This window comes from Heptranchias perlo, unplaced genomic scaffold, assembly GCF_035084215.1.
Source record: "Heptranchias perlo isolate sHepPer1 unplaced genomic scaffold, sHepPer1.hap1 HAP1_SCAFFOLD_237, whole genome shotgun sequence".
Classification (NCBI taxonomy): domain Eukaryota; kingdom Metazoa; phylum Chordata; class Chondrichthyes; order Hexanchiformes; family Hexanchidae; genus Heptranchias; species Heptranchias perlo.
In genome coordinates this window covers 264,728-285,212 of record NW_027139249.1, presented here as the reverse complement: position 1 = coordinate 285,212, position 20,485 = coordinate 264,728, and the positions used below count along the sequence as shown (strand labels likewise).

General features: G+C 49.8%; 1 protein-coding gene across 3 annotated transcripts; it reads right to left on the bottom strand.

The window, feature by feature from the left end:
• Window positions 1-529: 529 nt before the first annotated feature.
• On the bottom strand, window positions 530-20,367 carry LOC137310259 (serine protease 33-like). Of its 3 annotated transcripts, XM_067978155.1 has the most exons (6): window positions 20,045-20,367; window positions 14,180-14,206; window positions 6,459-6,621; window positions 5,027-5,295; window positions 3,706-3,875; window positions 530-1,622 (listed from the first exon to the last, which is right to left on the bottom strand). In XM_067978155.1, the coding sequence occupies exons 1-6, from the start codon at window positions 20,085-20,087 to the stop codon at window positions 1,335-1,337; spliced, it is 960 nt and encodes a 319-aa protein (XP_067834256.1). In that variant the 5' UTR covers window positions 20,088-20,367; the 3' UTR covers window positions 530-1,334. The 3 variants fall into 3 exon arrangements, with proteins under 3 accessions (XP_067834256.1, XP_067834257.1, XP_067834258.1); XM_067978156.1 differs by lacking the exons at window positions 14,180-14,206; window positions 20,045-20,367 and adding an exon at window positions 12,553-12,812 and having other exon boundaries at window positions 6,548-6,621; XM_067978157.1 differs by lacking the exons at window positions 14,180-14,206; window positions 20,045-20,367 and adding an exon at window positions 12,586-12,812 and having other exon boundaries at window positions 6,548-6,621.
• Between the last annotated feature and the right edge of the window lie 118 nt (window positions 20,368-20,485).

Here is a 20,485-nt window from a genome sequence, read left to right as displayed (position 1 = left end):
TCCCTTCGGATGAGACATTATATTTAGGGCCACGTCTGCCCTCTCAGGTGGACGTAAAAGATCCCATGGCTATTATTGGAAGAAGAGCAAGGGGGAGTTCTCCTGGGTGTCCTGGGACCAACATTCCTCCCCCAACCCACAACAAGGATTAACTGGGGCGTTAGTCTCATTGGGATCTTGCTGTGCACAAAATTGCTTCTGCGTTTAAGAGAATGAGTTATTCTGCCTCCCTAACGTAAATCCAGAGGAATATTTAGCCCCCAGGTTTCCGTTGGGCAGGAATATTGCGTCACCCAGGTCCAAACTTTGCACTGGGAAGTCTACGAAAGGCCGTTTTATCCGAACCTCTTTTTGTCTGTGTAAGAAATAAGTTCTGAAGAAGGTGTTTTGACCCCGATTCATAGGAACCCGGTCTACTCCTGCGAACGTTCAGTGCCGACCAGGGAATCAAACCTTGGGTCCTCCAGGTGCACAGGGCTCTAACAGGGTGCGTCTCACACGAGCCAAATGGAGCAAAGCAGATTGGACAGTCAATCAGCGCATTTATTGATATAAGCAAAATCTGTCAAGAGAGTGCAATGTGCAGCGAGGACAGGAAAGTTATTCTGCTGCTTTATCACTTTGAGATTACGAAGTCTAAATAAACAACGACAATAACAACTTGCATTTCTATAGTGCCTTTACGTAGTAAAACGCCCCGAGGGTCAAAGGTCCGAAAAGGCAGTGCTGTCCAATACATTAGCCACTGGCCACATGTGGTGACTTGGGAATCCAGATGTGGCTCATTGCATTTCCGATCAGTGAATAGAAAATGGGAAACAGACACTATTGTTGGGCTTGTGATCTCAATACTTGCACTCGCAAGTCATATGTGTGCGAATTTTAACCCTTTTGTGTGTTTGTGGAAAAGCGAGTGTGTTTTTTGATCGCTGTGTCTGCTTTCCTTCATTGGTCACCGAGTCGCGGTAGATCTTTGAAGTACATTTACACACTCCAAGCACATTCACCCGTGTTGCGAGTAAGGCATTAAATTAGTGGGCGTTTGTGGCCAAAAACGGTGTTCCCGTGGTTACACTCGTGGCTGGTCAGCCATTTCCGACTGGACAACGCTGGTTGGAGGAGACTGCAGACATTCTGGCTCCGTGCGTTTTCATACCACGATCCCCCCTTGACCGGTTCAGTGCGGGTTCGTGAATCAATTCCGATTTTTGGCATTGCATATAAAATTCAGCTAAATTTCCTTCTTTCCTGGTCATCGTTTTTTCCTTCATTCTTCCCGACCCCCCCCCCCCCCGCCCATTCCCCCCAAATCACCCTTCAGTTCTGCCTGGTGACTAATCGTTCAGCAAGATGACGCAGAGGAGGAGGGTGAGGAGGCTGCTGATGTGGAGTAGGAGCCCCCCAACGCCACTTAGACACCCCTCTGGGGAGTTCGGCGACACCATTCTCGGAGCCATGTACTGCAGCCCGGCGACTCTCGCACTGATCCAGCTCTGAAAGGAGGCGACCTCTGTGTAGACACCAGGACGGTTGCTTTTCCCACAACCCTCACCGAAGCTGACGATGCCCACCTGCACCCAGGTACCGTTGTTAAAGTAGACCAGAGGCCCGCCCGAGTCTCCCTGTTCATCAAACAAACAACAGAGATCGAAATTATAACGTCCCGTCAAACACTCCCAGGGCAGGTACAGGGTTAGATACAGAGTAAAGCTCCCTCTACACTGTCCCATCAAACACTCCCAGGGCAGGTACAGGGTTAGATACAGAGTAAAGCTCACTCTACACTGTCCCATCAAACACTCCCAGGGTCAGGTACAGGGTTAGATACAGAGTAAAGCTCCCTCTACACTGTCCCATCAAACACTCCCAGGGCAGGTACAGGGTTAGATACAGAGTAAAGCTCCCTCTACACTGTCCCATCAAACACTCCCAGGGCAGGTACAGGGTCAGATACAGAGTAAAGCTCCCTCTACACTGTCCCATCAAACACTCCCAGGGCAGGTACAGGGTTAGATACAGAGTAAAGCTCCCTCTACACTGTCCCATCAAACACTCCCAGGGCAGGGACAGGGTTAGATACAGAGTAAAGCTCCCTCTACACTGTCCCATCAAACACTCCCAGGGCAGGGACAGGGTTAGATACAGAGTAAAGCTCCCTCCACACTGTCCCATCAAACACTCCCAGGGCAGGTACAGGGTTAGATACAGAGTAAAGCTCCCTCCACACTGTCCCATCAAACACTCCCAGGGCAGGTACAGGGTTAGATACAGAGTAAAGCTCCCTCTACACTGTCCCATCAAACACTCCCAGGGCAGGTACAGGGTCAGATACAGAGTAAAGCTCCCTCTACACTGTCCCATCAAACACTCCCAGGGCAGGGACAGGGTTAGATACAGAGTAAAGCTCACTCTACACTGTCCCATCAAACACTCCCAGGGCAGGTACAGGGTTAGATACAGAGTAAAGCTCCCTCTACACTGTCCCGTCAAACACTCCCAGGGCAGGTACAGGGTTAGATACAGAGTAAAGCTCCCTCTACACTGTCCCATCAAACACTCCCAGGGTCAGGTACAGGGTTAGATACAGAGTAAAGCTCCCTCTACACTGTCCCGTCAAACACTCCCAGGGTCAGGTACAGGGTTAGATACAGAGTAAAGCTCCCTCTACACTGTCCCGTCAAACACTCCCAGGGCAGGTACAGGGTTAGATACAGAGTAAAGCTCCCTCTACACTGTCCCGTCAAACACTCCCAGGGCAGGTACAGGGTTAGATACAGAGTAAAGCTCCCTCTACACTGTCCCGTCAAACACTCCCAGGGTCAGGTACAGGGTTAGATACAGAGTAAAGCTCCCTCTACACTGTCCCATCAAACACTCCCAGGGCAGGTACAGGGTTAGATACAGAGTAAAGCTCCCTCTACACTGTCCCGTCAAACACTCCCAGGGTCAGGTACAGGGTTAGATACAGAGTAAAGCTCCCTCTACACTGTCCCATCAAACACTCCCAGGGCAGGTACAGGGTTAGATACAGAGTAAAGCTCCCTCTACACTGTCCCATCAAACACTCCCAGGGCAGGTACAGGGTTAGATACAGAGTAAAGCTCCCTCTACACTGTCCCGTCAAACACTCCCAGGGCAGGTACAGGGTTAGATACAGAGTAAAGCTCCCTCTACACTGTCCCATCAAACACTCCCAGGGCAGGTACAGGGTTAGATACAGAGTAAAGCTCCCTCTACACTGTCCCATCAAACACTCCCAGGGTCAGGTACAGGGTTAGATACAGAGTAAAGCTCCCTCTACACTGTCCCGTCAAACACTCCCAGGGCAGGTACAGGGTAAGATACAGAGTAAAGCTCCCTCTACACTGTCCCATCAAACACTCCCAGGGCAGGTACAGGGTTAGATACAGAGTAAAGCTCCCTCTACACTGTCCCGACAAACACTCCCAGGGTCAGGTACAGGGTTAGATACAGAGTAAAGCTCCCTCTACACTGTCCCGACAAACACTCCCAGGGTCAGGTACAGCACAGATTAGATACAGAGTAGAACACCCCCTACACTCCTCTGCCAAAGTGCTTTAACCTCAGAACAGCGCCCCTTCCAGTTTCCGTTTCCCTCCTGGCCTCTCGGAGGCCTTGGTGAGTCCCGTTAAAGGACCGATTCTGTCCTCGTATTCCCTCTCTCCGCCCTCGTCCTCATCTCACCTGACAGGCGTCCTTCATGCCTGCCGGGACGCCGGCACACAGCATCGAGTCGATGATGTCTGGCGTTTCCGAGGGAATGGTCTTTCCATCGTGGTAGAGCTGATTACACGTCCTGTGCCCTATTAGGGCCACCTCCACCTCTTGGAGTGTTCCTGGTGCGGGAAGGCTGACTGAACAAAGGGGGCGTCGAGAGTTAAAACCGTCATCATTCGGGAGTCACCGAGATCGCAAATAGGACACACCCGATTAAATCCCCCATAACATCGGGGCCTTTTACAGGTTCCGGTGACACCACACCACTGTGCCCAGTGCTGGCTGCCAACTCACTGCACAAAGATGAGATTACGTGGATCCTTGTTGGGTATGTGTACGGAGCAAAGGCAGGTTAATGGAGTCGTGGAAAAGATCGGACACGAATTTGATCGAATGGCGGATCGGGTTCAAGAGTCCCCGGGAGAGTGTGTCCGTATTTGCGGGGGAGGGGTCCCCGGGAGAGTGTGTCCGTATTTGTGGGGGGGGTCCCCGGGAGAGTGTGTCCGTATTTGCAGGGGGGGGTCCCCAGGAGTGTGTCAGTATTTACAGGGGGACCCCGAGGGGGAAAGGACAGTGTATCTAACGCACTGTGAGACCCGGTCCCAGAGGGGGAAAGGACAGTGTATCTAACACACTGTGAGACCCGGTCCCAGAGGGGGAAAGGATAGTGTATCTAACGCACTGTGAGACCCGGTCCCAGAGGGGGAAAGGACAGTGTATCTAACGCACTGTGAGACCCGGTCCCAGAGGGGGAAAGGACAGTGTATCTAACGCACTGTGAGACCCGGTCCCAGAGGGGGAAAGGACAGTGTGTCTAACACACTGTGAGACCCGGTCCCAGAGGGGGAAAGGACAGTGTATCTAACGCACTGTGAGACCCGGTCCCAGAGGGGGAAAGGACAGTGTATCTAACACACTGTGAGACCCGGTCCCAGAGGGGGAAAGGGCAGTGTATCTAACGCACTGTGAGACCCGGTCCCAGAGGGGGAAAGGACAGTGTATCTAACGCACTGTGAGACCCGGTCCCAGAGGGGGAAAGGACAGTGTATCTAACGCACTGTGAGACCCGGTCCCAGAGGGGGAAAGGACAGTGTATCTAACGCACTGTGAGACCCGGTCCCAGAGGGGGAAAGGACAGTGTATCTAACGCACTGTGAGACCCGGTCCCAGAGGGGGAAAGGACAGTGTATCTAACGCACTGTGACACCCGCTCCCAGAGGGGGAAAGGACAGTGTATCTAACTGACTGAGCCACATATTGCCTGAGGAAATGAGGCTAGACTACTTACCGCTTTCCTGTGTGTGTCCCCACCCAGTCACCCAACAGTCGGCTCCACATGGGAACTGGAAGGTAGAGGTCGGTAGGCAAATGGGCATGATGTAGGTGTTGAACTCGATTGACCTATCGAGTTGGACTACTGCGATGTCATATCCATCATGGGTATTGGCATATTTCTCATGATACTTGATGCTTTTGATTCTCGCTGACTTTTCGTTCGAGTTGAAACTTCCCTGCTGAAATCTTCCAAGGTAGACAATGTAATTGGATATCTTGACGCTTGACAATGGAAGAAACATGTCAGTTTACTTTTTTGAGCGAGTGACATTTCCTCACTGTGCTCATCAATGTAAGTGCTGACATCAAACACTCCCAGGGCAGGTACAGCACGGGTTAGATACAGAGTAAAGCTCCCTCTACACTGTCCCATCAAACACTCCCAGGGCAGGTACAGGGTGAGAGACAGAGTAAAGCTCCCTCTACACTGTCCCGTCAAACAGTCTCAGGGCAGGTACAGGGTTAGATACAGAGTAAAGCTCCCTCCACACTGTCCCATCAAACACTCCCAGGGCAGGTACAGGGTTAGATACAGAGTAAAGCTCCCTCTACACTGTCCCATCAAACACTCCCAGGGTCAGGTACAGGGTTAGATACAGAGTAAAGCTCCCTCTACACTGTCCCGTCAAACACTCCCAGGGCAGGTACAGCACGGGTTAGATACAGAGTAAAGCTGCCTCTACACTGTCCCATCAAACACTCCCAGGGCAGGTACAGGGTTAGATACAGAGTAAAGCTCCCTCTACACTGTCCCATCAAACACTCCCAGGGTCAGGTACAGGGTTAGATACAGAGTAAAGCTCCCTCTACACTGTCCCATCAAACACTCCCAGGGCAGGTACAGGGTTAGATACAGAGTAAAGCTCCCTCTACACTGTCCCATCAAACACTCCCAGGGCAGGTACAGGGTTAGATACAGAGTAAAGCTCCCTCTACACTGTCCCATCAAACAATCCCAGGGCAGGTACAGCACCGGTTAGACAGAGAGTAAAGCTCCCTCTACACTTTCCCATCAAACACTCCCAGGGCAGGTACAGCACGGGTTAGATACAGAGTAAAGCTACTTATAGGAGGAGCCTTAACTTCAACCCCAGACGACCCTCTCTCCCAGACTGCAGTATTTTGACATTTCCCCATTTTCCACACCAGGCAATTGTTGTTGAATTAGGGGCTCAGTCACACACCAGGTGAGATTGGGGCATGGGACAGAGTTCGAGCCGGGCCATTTCCTGCTCTGTGTGTGGTAACTATGCGGAGAAAGACCAAGGACAGTAACTAAACCGTTCCATTCTACATTTCACAGACGGGCCCACATCTAGTTTCTCTGCAGAGCAGCAACATTCTAACTGCTTGATTAAATGCTGCTTCCAGTATGAGTGACTTACTCGAAGACGCAGTGAGCAGCAGTTAAAACCCAGGTGTTTGTAATGAGGGACCCTCCGCAAACGTGCCTGTTGATCTCATGAATGCTGACCTGCCAGGGCCACTCTCCTGCCCGGGAATCTTCACCGCCCACAATCCTGTTCGATATCGTTGGACGTCCGCAAGCTGCAAGGTAAACAGGAGAAATCAGAAGCAAAATGATAACAGCCGACCACTGTGAAAATTTCCGTGCCTTAGCACCAGGTGTCACATTAGATACACTGTCCTTACCCCTCTGGGACCGGGTCTCACAGTGTGTTAGATACACTGTCCTTTCCCCCTCTGGGACCGGGTCTCACAGTGCGTTAGATACACTGTCCTTTCCCCCTCTGGGACCGGGTCTCACAGTGCGTTAGATACACTGTCCTTTCCCCCTCTGGGACCGGGTCTCACAGTGTGTTAGATACACTGTCCTTTCCCCTCTGGGACCGGGTCTCTCAGTGCGTTAGATACAGTGTCCTTTCCCCCTCTGGGACCGGGTCTCACAGTGCGTTAGATACACCGTCCTTTCCCCCTCTGGGACCGGGTCTCACAGTGTGTTAGATACATTGTCCTTTCCCCCTCTGGGACTGGGTCTCACAGTGCGTTAGATACACTGTCCTTTCCCCTCTGGGACTGGGTGACACAGTGCGTTAGATACACTGTCCTTTCCCCCTCTGGGACCGGGTCTCACAGTGAGTTAGATACACTGTCCTTTCCCCCTCTGGGAACCGGGTCTCACAGTGTGTTAGATACACTATCCTTTCCCCCTCTGGGACCGGATGTCACTGTTTGTAAGGTGCGTTAGATACACTGTCCTTTCCCCCTCTGGGACCGGGTGTCACAGTGCGTTAGATGCACTGTCCTTTCCCCCTCTGGGACCGGGTCTCACAGTGTGTTAGATACACCATCCTTTCCCCCTCTGGGACTGGGTATCACAGTGCGTTAGATGCACCGTCCTTTCCCCCTCTGGGACCGGGTCTCACAGTGCGTTAGACACACTGTCCTTTCCCCCTCTGGGACCGGGTCTCACAGTGTCTTAGATGCACTGTCCTTTCCCCCTCTGGGACCGGGTCTCACAGTGCGTTAGACACACTGTCCTTTCCCCCTCTGGGACCGGGTCTCACAGTGCGTTAGATACACTGTCCTTTCCCCCTCTGGGACCGGGTGTCACACTGCGTTAGACACACTGTCCTTTCCCACTCTGGGACCGGGTCTCACAGTGTCTTGGATACACTGTCGTTTCCCCCTCTGGGACCGGGTCTCACAGTGTGTTAGATACACTGTCCTTTCTCCCTCTGGGACCGGGTGTCACTGTTTGTCAGATACACTGTCCTTTCCCCCTCTGGGACCAGGAGTCACAGTGTGTCAGATACACCATCCTTTCCCCCTCTGGGACCGGGTGTCACAGTGCGTTAGATTCACTGTCCTTTCCCTCTCTGGGACCGGGTCTCACAGTGCGTTAGACACACTGTCCTTTCTCCCTCTGGGATCGGGTCTCACAGTGCGTTAGTCACACTGTCCTTTCCCTCTCTGGGACCGGGTCTCACAGTGCGTTAGACACACTGTCCTATCCCCCTCTGGGATCGGGTCTCACAGTGCGTTAGACACACCGTCCTTTCCCCCTGTGGGACCGGGTCTCCAAGTGCGTTAGATACACTGTCCTTTCCCCCTCTGGGACCGGGTCTCACAGTGCGTTAGACACACTGTCCTTTCCCCCTCTGGGACCGGGTCTCACAGTGCGTTAGATACACTGTCCTTTCCCCCTCTGGGACCGGGTGTCACACTGCGTTAGACACACTGTCCTTTCCCACTCTGGGACCGGGTCTCACAGTGTCTTGGATACACTGTCGTTTCCCCCTCTGGGACCGGGTCTCACAGTGTGTTAGATACACTGTCCTTTCTCCCTCTGGGACCGGGTGTCACTGTTTGTCAGATACACTGTCCTTTCCCCCTCTGGGACCAGGAGTCACAGTGTGTCAGATACACCATCCTTTCCCCCTCTGGGACCGGGTGTCACAGTGCGTTAGATTCACTGTCCTTTCCCTCTCTGGGACCGGGTCTCACAGTGCGTTAGACACACTGTCCTTTCTCCCTCTGGGATCGGGTCTCACAGTGCGTTAGTCACACTGTCCTTTCCCTCTCTGGGACCGGGTCTCACAGTGCGTTAGACACACTGTCCTTTCCCCCTCTGGGATCGGGTCTCACAGTGCGTTAGACACACCGTCCTTTCCCCCTGTGGGACCGGGTCTCCAAGTGCGTTAGATACACTGTCCTTTCCCCCTCTGGGACCGGGTCTCACAGTGAGTTAGATACACTGTCCTTTCCCCCTCTGGGACCGGGTCTCACAGTGTGTTAGATACACTATCCTTTCCCCCTCTGGGACCGGGTGTCACTGTTTGTCAGGTGCGTTAGATACACTGTCCTTTCCCCCTCTGGGACCGGGTGTCAAAGTGCGTTAGATGCACTGTCCTTTCCCCCTCTGGGACCGGGTCTCACAGTGTGTTAGATACACCATCCTTTCCCCCTCTGGGACTGGGTATCACAGTGCGTTAGATGCACTGTCCTTTCCCCCTCTGGGACCGGGTCTCTCAGTGTCTAGGATACACTGTCGTTTCCCCCTCTGGGACCGGGTCTCACAGTGTGTGAGATACACTGTCCTTTCTCCCTCTGGGACCGGGTGTCACTGTTTGTCAGATACACTGTCCTTTCCCCCTCTGGGACCAGGAGTCACAGTGTGTCAGATACACCATCCTTTCCCCCTCTGGGACCGGGTGTCACAGTGCGTTAGATTCACTGTCCTTTCCCTCTCTGGGACCGGGTCTCACAGTGCGTTAGACACACTGTCCTTTCCCCCTCTGGGATCGGGTCTCACAGTGCGTTAGACACACTGTCCTTTCCCTCTCTGGGACCGGGTCTCACAGTGCGTTAGATACACTGTCCTTTCCCCCTCTGGGACCGGGTCTCACAGTGCGTTAGATACACTGTCCTTTCCCCCTGTGGGACCGGGTCTCACAGTGCGTTAGACACACTGTCCTTTCCCCCTCTGGGATCGGGTCTCAGTGCGTTAGATACACTGTCCTTTCCCCCTCTGGGACCGGGTCTCACAGTGCGTTAGACACACCGTCCTTTCCCCCTGTGGGACCGGGTCTCACAGTGCGTTAGACACACCGTCCTTTCCCCCTGTGGGACCGGGTCTCACAGTGCGTTAGATACACTGTCCTTTCCCCCTTCTGGGACCGGGTCTCACAGTGCGTTAGATACACTGTCCTTTCCCCCTTCTGGGACCGGGTCTCACAGTGCGTTAGATACACTGTCCTTTCCCCCTCTGGGACCGGGTCTCACAGTGCGTTAGACACACCGTCCTTTCCCCCTCTGGGATCGGGTCTCACAGTGCGTTAGATACACTGTCCTTTCCCCCTCTGGGACCGGGTCTCACAGTGCGTTAGACACACCGTCCTTTCCCCCTGTGGGACCGGGTCTCACAGTGCGTTAGATACACTGTCCTTTCCCCCTCTGGGACCAGGTCTCAGTGCGTTAGATACACTGTCCTTTCCCCCTCTGGGATCGGGTGTCACAGTGCGTTAGATACACCGTCCTTTCCCCCTGTGGGACCGGGTCTCACAGTGCGTTAGATACACTGTCCTTTCCCCCTGTGGGACCGGGTCTCACAGTGTGTTAAATACACTGTCCTTTCCCCCTCTGGGACCGGGTCTCACAGTGCGTTAGATACACTGTCCTTTCCCCCTCTGGGACCGGGTCTCACAGTGCGTAAGATACACTGTCCTTTCCCCATCTGGGACCGGGTCTCACAGTGCGTTAGATACACTGTCCTTTCCCCCTCTGGGACCGGGTCTCACAGTGCGTTAGACACACTGTCCTATCCCCCTCTGGGACCGGGTCTCACAGTGCGTTAGACACACCGTCCTTTCCCTCTCTGGGACCGGGTCTCACAGTGCGTTAGATACACTGTCCTTTCCCCCTCTGGGACCGGGTCTCACAGTGCGTTAGACACACTGTCCTTTCCCCCTCTGGGACTGGGTCTCACAGTGCGTTAGGCACACCGTCCTTTCCCTCTCTGGGACCGGGTCTCACAGTGCGTTAGATACACTGTCCTTTCCCCCTCTGGGACCAGGTCTCACAGTGTGTTAGATACACTGTCCTTTCCCCCTCTGGGACCGGGTCTCACAGTGCGTTAGATACACTGTCCTTTCCCCCTCTGGGACCGGGTCTCACATTGCGTTAGATACACTGTCCTTTCCCCCTCTGGGACCGGGTCTCACAGTGCGTTAGATACACCGTCCTTTCCCCCTCTGGGACTGAGCGTCACATGCGTTACTTACTGGTTCCAAGTATACTTTGCAGTGTGACAAGCTTACTTCGGCAGTTTGCATTGTAAATGCTGACATAAGAGTGTGTAACGGATATATAATGAGTACGGAATATAATACTTTAAAATGGGGACGGGATTGGGTCTGACTCCTTGCTCCAATTAAGCCCTCGCCCTCAAAACTCCACTCCATTTGTTCCTATCTCCCTATGTGGGATATCACGGGAGAGGAGCCAGTTCTGAAATAAAAAGGTACCAGGGACTGACGGGAATTTAACATGCCCCACAGCGCTAGGCTTGGAATTTGTTTTCTGTGAGACTCGGATGAGTGGGCCAAGGTCCACAGCTCAGGGCAGAGCGAGCGAGAAGACGAGCTGGACCTGGTAGTTGTCACCAAGCTTGGATTTTGGAAGGACGTCGTGTCCCGCAGGGGTGGGCAGACTGAGGGAGGTGAGGATGTTCACAGTGGAAGAGTTACAAGGTAAGACTTTGCAATGAAGTCGATTCCAACACAACAACTGGGAAAGTGTTGCGGGGTGGGAGGGGGAAGAAAGGAAGAAAAGAAGAGAGATAGAAAGAGAGGTAGAGAAAGAAAGAGAGAAAGAAAGACTTGCATTTAGATGGCGCCTTTCATGACCTCAGGATGCCCAAAGCGCTTCACAGCCAACAAAATACTTCTTGAAGTGCGGTCACTGTTGTAATGTGGGCAACGCGGCAGCCAATTTGCGCACAGCAAGGTCCCACTAACAGCAATGTGACAATGGCCAGATAATCTGTTTCACTGATGTTGGTTGACGGATAAATATTGGCCAGGACACCCGGGAGAACTCCCCGGCTCTTCTTCCAAGAGTAGCTGTCGGACCTTTTACATCCACCTAAGCGGGCAGACAGGACCTCGGTTTAATGTCTCACGAAAGACAGCACTTCCAACAGTGCAACACTCCCTCAGTGCTGACCCTCCGACAGTGCGGCGCTCCCTCAGTGCTGACCCTCCGACAGCGCGGCGCTCCCTCAGTACCGACCCTCCGACAGCGCGGCGCTCCCTCAGTACCGACCCTCCGACAGCGCGGCGCTCCCTCAGTACCGACCCTCCGACAGCGCGGCGCTCCCTCAGTACCGACCCTCCGACAGCGCGGCGCTCCCTCAGTACCGACCCTCCGACAGCGCGGCGCTCCCTCAGTACCGACCCTCCGACAGCGCGGCGCTCCCTCAGTACCGACCCTCCGACAGCGCGGCGCTCCCTCAGTACCGACCCTCCGACAGCGCGGCGCTCCCTCAGTACCGACCCTCCGACAGCGCGGCGCTCCCTCAGTACCGACCCTCCGACAGTGCAACCCTCCCTCAGTACCGATCCTCCGACAGTGCGGCGCTCCCTCAGTACCGACCCTCCGACAGCGCGGCGCTCCCTCAGTACCGACCCTCCGACAGCGCGGCGCTCCCTCAGTACCGACCCTCCGACAGCGCGGCGCTCCCTCAGTACCGACCCTCCGACAGTGCAACCCTCCCTCAGTACCGACCCTCCGACAGTGCGGCGCTCCCTCAGTACCGACCCTCCGACAGTGCGGCGCTCCCTCAGTACCGACCCTCCGACAGTGCGGCGCTCCCTCAGTACCGACCCTCCGACAGTGCGGCGCTCCCTCAGTACCGACCCTCCGACAGTGCGGCGCTCCCTCAGTACCGACCCTCCGACAGTGCAACGCTCCCTCAGTACCGACCCTCCGTCAGTGCGACGCTCCCTCAGTACTGACCCTCCGACAGTGCGGCGCTCCCTCAGTACTGACCCTCCGACAGTGCGGCGCTCCCTCAGTACTGACCCTCTGACATTGTTCTCTCCATTCCAAGCTCATTCCCTTCCCAGCTTGCCCCATTATCAGCTCACTCTGTGGGAAGAAGAGAGCGAGCTGGGAGTGGAGCGAGCTGGGAATGGAGCGAGCTGGGAAGGGGTTTGCTGGGAAGGGAGCGAACCAGGAAGGGATCGAACCAGGAAGGGATCTAAATGGTAGATTCAGGAGGTACTAAACAGAATTGAATCAATAACTGGTAAGGACAAAAGCCTAACCAGCAGCTTTAAGGAAGTAATACAAAGTAAATAAAGAAAAGCTGACGTCATTCAGAGGATGATTAAATTGTAGAATTTAACTGGACCGAGCAATGAATGTACCTGCAGGCAGTGTGTCAGGACTGTGGAATGTGGGAGATTGCGACAACATGACTGTCCCAGTTGTTACAAAAGGATAGCCATGTGGTAAAGGACAGAACACTCAAGCCTGGTCTTTCGTTGTTTCCAAGCCTTTATTCACAGAGATTCCCCTGACACACACACACCATACCCTGGATAAGCTCTCCTCTAAAAAGGAGCCAAGGGAGTTCGCAATTGATACCCACCACCTGAATACAACTAACACTCGTTGCTGGAAATCATACCATTAACACCAGGATAACCACACCTGTGGGAAATGTCGATCTCTTGAGTCACTCCAGCTCAGAGTCATTTTACTGGAGTGCGTGTTAGAGACACTCCAACGCATAAGGGAAGGGGAGGTATATCTGGATAGGTTACTCCTGAACACAGTCGCACTACATAGATACGGGTACTGGAAGAGGAAAGAAAGAACTCACGTTTATATAACGTCTTTCACGACCTCAGGACGTCCCAAAGCACTTAACAGTCAATGAAGCACTTTTGAAGTGTGGTCACTGTTGTGATGCAGGAAATGCGGCAGCTAATTTGCGCACAGCAAGATCCCACATACAGCAATATGATAATGACCCAGATGATCTGTTTTTTTTTAGTGATGTTGGTTGAGGGATAAATATTGGCCCCAGGACACCGGGGAGAACTCCGCCCCCCCCCCATGCTCTTCTTCAAAACAGTGTCCGTGGGATTGCTAACGTCCACCTGAGAGGGCAGACGGCGCCTCGGTTTGACGTCTCATCCGAAAGACGGCACATCTGACAGTGCAGCACTCTCCCCCCACCCCCGCCCCGTACTTTGCTCACACTCTTTATGGCCTTATCAATTTGTGTTGGTAGAGGGGCAAAGAGATCTGGCAATAGAGAGACATGAATCGCAAGAAGTACCAACTCAAGTTGATGAGGCCATAAGGAGTGCGAGCAAACCCTCAACCCTCAGCTCATTTAAAAAGTACGCGGATGTGCACTTGAAGTGCCGTAACCTACAGGGCTGCAGACCAAGTGCGGCAAAGTGGGATTAAGCTGGATAGCTTTGTCGGCTGGCACGGACATGATGGGCCGAATGGCCTCTTTCTGCGCCGTAACTTTCTACGACTCTATGAAAGTACTGAGGTTCATTTTTTTGTCAACAGAGAGTGATTGACCGATTGTGCTGTCAGGTAGTAAAAGTTCTTTACTTACCCAGTTCACCCTGACACCATCGGAAATCTGTAATAGAGAGAAGTTATCCCATTAATCACTACGCCCAGGTACAGGTTGATGACATTTACAGCTTTATCAATGCAATTCCCATAACTTGTATAGTAACACACGGTGTGTTATTATATAATATATATACATGGATATTATAGAATCATAAAATGGTTACAGCACAGAGGGAGGCCATTCGGCCCGTCAAGCCCGTGCCGGCTCTTTGTAAGAGCAATCCAGTTAGTCCCACTCCCCGTAGCCCTGCAAATTTTTTCCCTTCAAGTATTTATCCAATTCTTGTAAGCCATGATTGAATCTGCTTCCACCACCCTTTCAGGCAGTGCATTCCAGATCATAACAACTCAACTGCGTAAAAAGGTTTTTCCTCATGTCTCCTTTGGTTCTTTTGCCAATCACCTTAAATCTGTGTCCTCTGGTTCTCGACCCTTCCGCCAATGGGAACGGTTTCTCTTTATTTACTTTATCTAAACTCTTCATGATTTTGAACACTTCTATCAAATCTCCCCTTAACCTTCTCTGCTCTAAGGAGAACAACCCCAGCTTCTCCAGTCTATCCACGTAACTAAAGTCCCTCATCCCTGGAATCATTCTAGTAAATCTTTTCTGCACCCTCTCTAAGGCCTTCACGTCCTTCCTAAATATGTAGGAAGTTGAATGACCCTGCAGGACCATCATTTTCCAATCCTCCCTGGCTACAGGCATGGTGCTGGATGATTGGAGGACTGCTAACATTGTACCGTTGTTTAAAAAGGGAGAAAAAGATAGACTGAGTCATTACAGGCCAGTCAGTCTAACCTCGGTGGTGTGCAAATTATTGGAATCAATTCTGAGGGACAGTACAAACTGTCGTCTAGAAAGGCACGGATTAATCAAGGACAGTCATCATAGATTTGTTAAGGGAAGGTCGTGTCTGACTAGTTTGATTGAATTTTTTGAGGAAGTAACAAGGTGGGTCGATGAGGGTAGCACGTTTGATGTAGTCTACATGGATTTTAGCAAGGCTTTTGACAAGGTCCCACATGGCAGACTGGTCAGAAAAGTAAAAGCCCATGGGATCCAAGGGAAAGTGGCAAGTTGGATCCAAAATTGGCTCAGTGTCAGGAAGCAAAGGGTAATGGTCAGCGGGTGTTTTTATGATTAGAACGCTGTTTCCAGTGGGGTTCAGCAGGGCTTAGTACTCGGTCCCTTGCTTTTTAATGATTTAGACTTAAATGTAGGGGGCATGATTAAGAAGTTTGCAGGGGATACAAAAATTGGCCGTGTGGTTGATAGTGAGGAGGAAAGCTATAGACTGCAGGAAGATGTCAATGGATTGATCAGTTGGGCAGAAAAGTGGCAAATGGAATTCAATCCGGAGAAGTGTGAGGTAATGCATTAGGGGAGGTCAAACAAGGCAAGGGAATACACAATAAATGGGAGAATACTGAGAGGTGCAGAGGAAGAGAGGGACCTTGGAGTGCATGTCCACAGATCCCTGAAGGTAGCAGGACAGGTAGATAAGGTGGTTAAGAAGGCATATGGAATACTTTCCTTTATTAGCCGAGGCACAGAATATAAGAGCAGGGAGGTTATGCTAGAACTGTATAAAACACGAGTTAGGCCACAGCTTGAGTACTGCGCACAGTTCTGGTCACCACATTACAGCAAAGATGTGATTATACTAGAGAGGGTACAGAGGAGATTTACGAGGATGTTGTCAGGACTGGAGAATATTAGCTATGAGGAAAGATTGGATAGGCTGGGGCTGTTTTCTTTGGAACAGAGGAGGCTGAGAGGAGATTTAATTAAGGTGTATAAAATTGTGAGGGGCCTAGATAGAGTGGACGTGAAGGACCTATTTCCCTTAACAGAGAGGTCAATAACCAGGGGGCATAGATTTAAAGTGATTGGTAGAAGGATTAGAGGGGAGCTGAGGAAAATGTTTTCACCCAGAGGGTGGCAGGGGTCTGGAACTCACTGCCTGAAAGGGTGGGAGAGGCAGAAACCCTCATCACACTTAAAAGAATAGTTGGATATGCACTTGAAGTGCAGCAACCTACAAGACTTATGGACCAAGTGCTGGAAAGTGGGATTAGGCGAGGTAGCTCTTTTTTGACTGGCACAGACACGATGGGCCGAATGGCCTACTTCTGTGCCGTAAATTTTTCTATGTTTCTAAAGTGCAGTGCCCAGAATTGGACACAATACTCCAACTGTGGCCAGACCAGTGTTTTCTAACGTTGCTGCGTTACCATTCCAGGGCTCTCCTGGCCAGCCTCTCACCTTCCACCCTCTCCGTAAACTTCAGCTCATCCAAAGCTCAGCTGCCCATATCCTAACTCGCACCAAGTCCCGTTCAACTATCACCCACCTCATGCTCGCTGACCTACATTGGCTCACGGTTCGGCAACACCACCATGTTAGAAATTCTCATCATCGTTTTCAAATCCCTCCATGCCCTCCCCATCTCTGTAACCTCCTCCAGCTCCACAAACCTCCAAGATCTCGGCGCTCCTCCAACTCTGACCTCTTGCGCGTCCCTGATTTATACCTAGTAACACACGGTGTGTTATATAATAAATATACAGGGATGTTATACCCAGTAACACATGGTGTGTTATTCTATAATATATATTATACCCAGTAACAGGTGGTGTGTTATTATACAATAAATACAGAGGAGTGTTATACCCAATAACAGACAGTGTGTTATATACAATAAATATACAGGAGTGTTATACCCAGTAACACACGGTGTGTTATTATATAATATATATACCGGAGTGTTATACCCGGTAACACACGGTGTGTTATTATATAATATATATACAGGAGTGTTGTACCCAGTAACACACAGTGTGTTATTATATAATATATATACAGGAGTGTTATACCCAGTAACACACGGTGTGTTATTATATAATATATATACAGGAGTGTTGTACCCAGTAAAACACAGTGTGTTATTATATAATATATATACAGGAATGTTATGCCCAGTAACACACGGTGTGTTATTATATAATATATATACCGGAGTGTTATACCCGGTAACACACGGTGTGTTATTATATCATATATATATAGAGGAGTGTTATACCCAGTAACACACAGTGTGTTATTATATAATATATATACCGGAGTGTTATACCCAGTAACACACGGTGTGTTATTATATAATATATATACCGGAGTGTTATACCCGGTAACACACGGTGTGTTATTATATCATATATATATAGAGGAGTGTTATACCCAGTAACACACAGTGTGTTATTATATAATATATATACAGGAGTGTTATGCCCAGTAACACACGGTGTGTTATTATATAATATATATACAGGAGTGTTGTACCCAGTAACACAGTGTGTTATTATATAATATATATACAGGAATGTTATGCCCAGTAACACACGGTGTGTTATTATATAATATATATATGGAGTATTATACCCAGTAACACACGGTGTGTTATTATATAATATATTTATGGAGTATTATACCCAGTAACACACGGTGTGTTATTATATAATATATATGCAGGAGTGTTATACCCAGTAACACACGGTGTGTTATTATATAATATATATATGGAGTATTATACCCAGTAACACACGGTGTGTTATTATATAATATATATGCAGGAGTGTTATACCCAGTAACACACCATGTGTTATTATATAATATATATGCAGGAGTGTTATACCCAGTAACACACAATGTGTTGTTATATGTCTGTCTGTATGCAGCCCTGAGGCAAATCCTAACTCATGTCTCATACAAGATCCTAGAGCCGGGAAGAGTTGCCTTCCTTAAGTTTTTTTACGTATGCTGTACCTTGTCCTAAGTGGGCTACCGGTAAGGTTATACATCCCCACCTCCCCTTTACGATGGGGAGTAGCGGGGAGCAACACAAGCAACCCGCGCTGGAAGCCAGAGGTCCGGGACTGTCTGGAGGTGGTGGTCCACCTCTCCCCACCCCCACCTCCCACCCTCCTCCGCAACCCTTCTAACTCAACAGGCGGAACACACCGTGTGTTAAATGATCTGCACGCAGGAATGTTATTATATAATAACATGCCGTGTGTTACTGGGTATAACACTCCTGTATATATATTATATAATAACACACAGTGTGTTACTGGGTATAACACTCCTGTATATATATTATATAATAACACACCGTGTGTTACTGGGTATAACACTCCTGTATATATATTATATAATAACACACCGTGTGTTACTGGGTATAATACTCCATATATATATTATATAATAACACACCGTGTGTTACTGGGTATAATACTCCATATATATATTATATAATAACACACCGTGTGTTACTGGGTATAACACTCCGGTATATATATTATATAATAACACACCGTGTGTTACTGGGTATAATACTCCATATATATATTATATAATAACACACTGTGTGTTACTGGGTATAACACTCCTGTATATATATTATATAATAACACACCGTGTGTTACTGGGTATAACACTCCTGTATATATATTATATAATAACACACGGTGTGTTACCAGGTAAAATACTCCATATATATATTATATAATAACACACCGTGTGTTATTATATATAACATTCCTGTATATATATTATATAATAACACACTGTGTGTTATTATATATAACATTCCTGTATATATATTATATAATAACACACTGTGTGTTACCGGGTATAATACTCCATATATATATTATATAATAACACACCGTGTGTTATTATATATAACATTCCTGTATATATATTATATAATAACACACTGTGTGTTACCGGGTATAATACTCCATATATATATTATATAATAACACACGGTGTGTTATTATATAATATATATACAGGAATGTTATATATAATAACACACCGTGTGTTATTATATATACTCCTGTATATATATTATATAATAACACACGGGTGGAAGGAGGAAGCCTCCGAAAGCTTGTGGGATTAAAAATAAAATTGTTGGACTATAACTTGGTGTTGTAAAATTGTTTACAATTTCTAAACCTCTCAGTTCTGGCATCGCCCTTGTAAATCTTTTTTTTTGCACCTTCTGCAGTGCCTCTATATCCTTTGTCAAACATGCAGCTGTGGGGAAACCCGACACCTGGTCTCAATCGGCCCAGTTCTGTGTCCCCCTTTTACACGGAGGTGGGTGGGCCACTGGATCCCCTTCCTGACCTTGGCCGTGTCTTTGGCCGCAGGATTCTGGGGAGCGTTTCTGTTTTTAATGATTTCACTCCCACTGGACTCCCTGCACATTTCTCTACCGGTTAAGAGGAGTTGTTCAACCAGTTTAAGGTTGCCTGCTTTCAAGCAGCTTTCGTCAAGAACCTGTTTGTGTTCAGTGTGTTGCACGTTACATTTAAAAAACAAAAGCGGAGATTAGGTGTAAGCTTGTTCTTAAGTCACAGCTCTCTCCTAACCCCTCCGTGTCGCTTCTGTCTCCCCTCGCATTTCTCCCTTCCCCCTCTCTCTTTCTCCTCCCCCTCCCTTAATCACTCTCCCTTCCCCCACTCTCAGTTCCCTTCCCATTTCTCATCCCCTCTTCTTTTCTCTCCTTGCTTCTTTCATTCTCTTTTCTCTGCCCCCTCTTTTTCTTCCTTCCCTTCTTTCACCATCTCCCCTCCTTCTTTCCTTGCCTCTCTCTGTCATTCTCTTCACCTTTCTCTCTGCCCCCTCATTTACTTCCTTCCCTTCTCTTTCACCATCTCCCTATCCCCTCCACTCTCTCTCTCTCTCCCTCCTCTCCTGAAGAAAATATGGAGGGAGGGAAGAACACCAAACTCCTCGTCCCGTCCCCGGGGGAGAAAATCAAAGACTTACAGTTCACGAAGATCGTCGCTAACAGTCCAAGTGAGAGCCTCATACTGTCAACGCCGAGTTCCCTCTCAATCCTGGCGCTTAAATCAAGCTCTTTTTGTTCCCGTGGAATGTAGACAGGGGACCCGGGGGGGCAGCAGGTAAGAGGCGCGAAACCAGATAAAAATCAGTGATACTACAGCTTGGAGAAAATCACATTTGTGAAACACCTGACGCAGTAAAGGAAGTGAGAGGTGTGCCTGTTTTCATTGCATGATGATACTTCAGTTTCTGTGTAGGCTGCTCTGTACACACCTGAAAAAAGTCATACCAAGTCCGCTTAGTTGCAGTCTCTGGGGGGGGAAGGGCTCACCCTAATGGCTCAGGTAAGGCACGTGAAAGCTCTGGAATTCCCTCCTTAAACCTCTCTGCCTCTCTCTCCTCCTTTTAAGATGCTCCTAAAAC

Excerpts from the sequence above, each read along its gene's own strand:
- LOC137310259 (XM_067978155.1), bottom strand. The coding sequence starts at position 20,087 with ATGAGGCTCTCACTTGGACTGTTAGCGACGATCTTCGTGAACT. Across the intron at positions 14,207-20,044 it reads AGCGACGATCTTCGTGAACT|ATTTCCGATGGTGTCAGGGT; the intron begins GTAAGTCTTTGA and ends TCTCTATTACAG. Across the intron at positions 3,876-5,026 it reads GGGACACACACAGGAAAGCG|TCAGCCTTCCCGCACCAGGA; the intron begins GTAAGTAGTCTA and ends CCCTTTGTTCAG.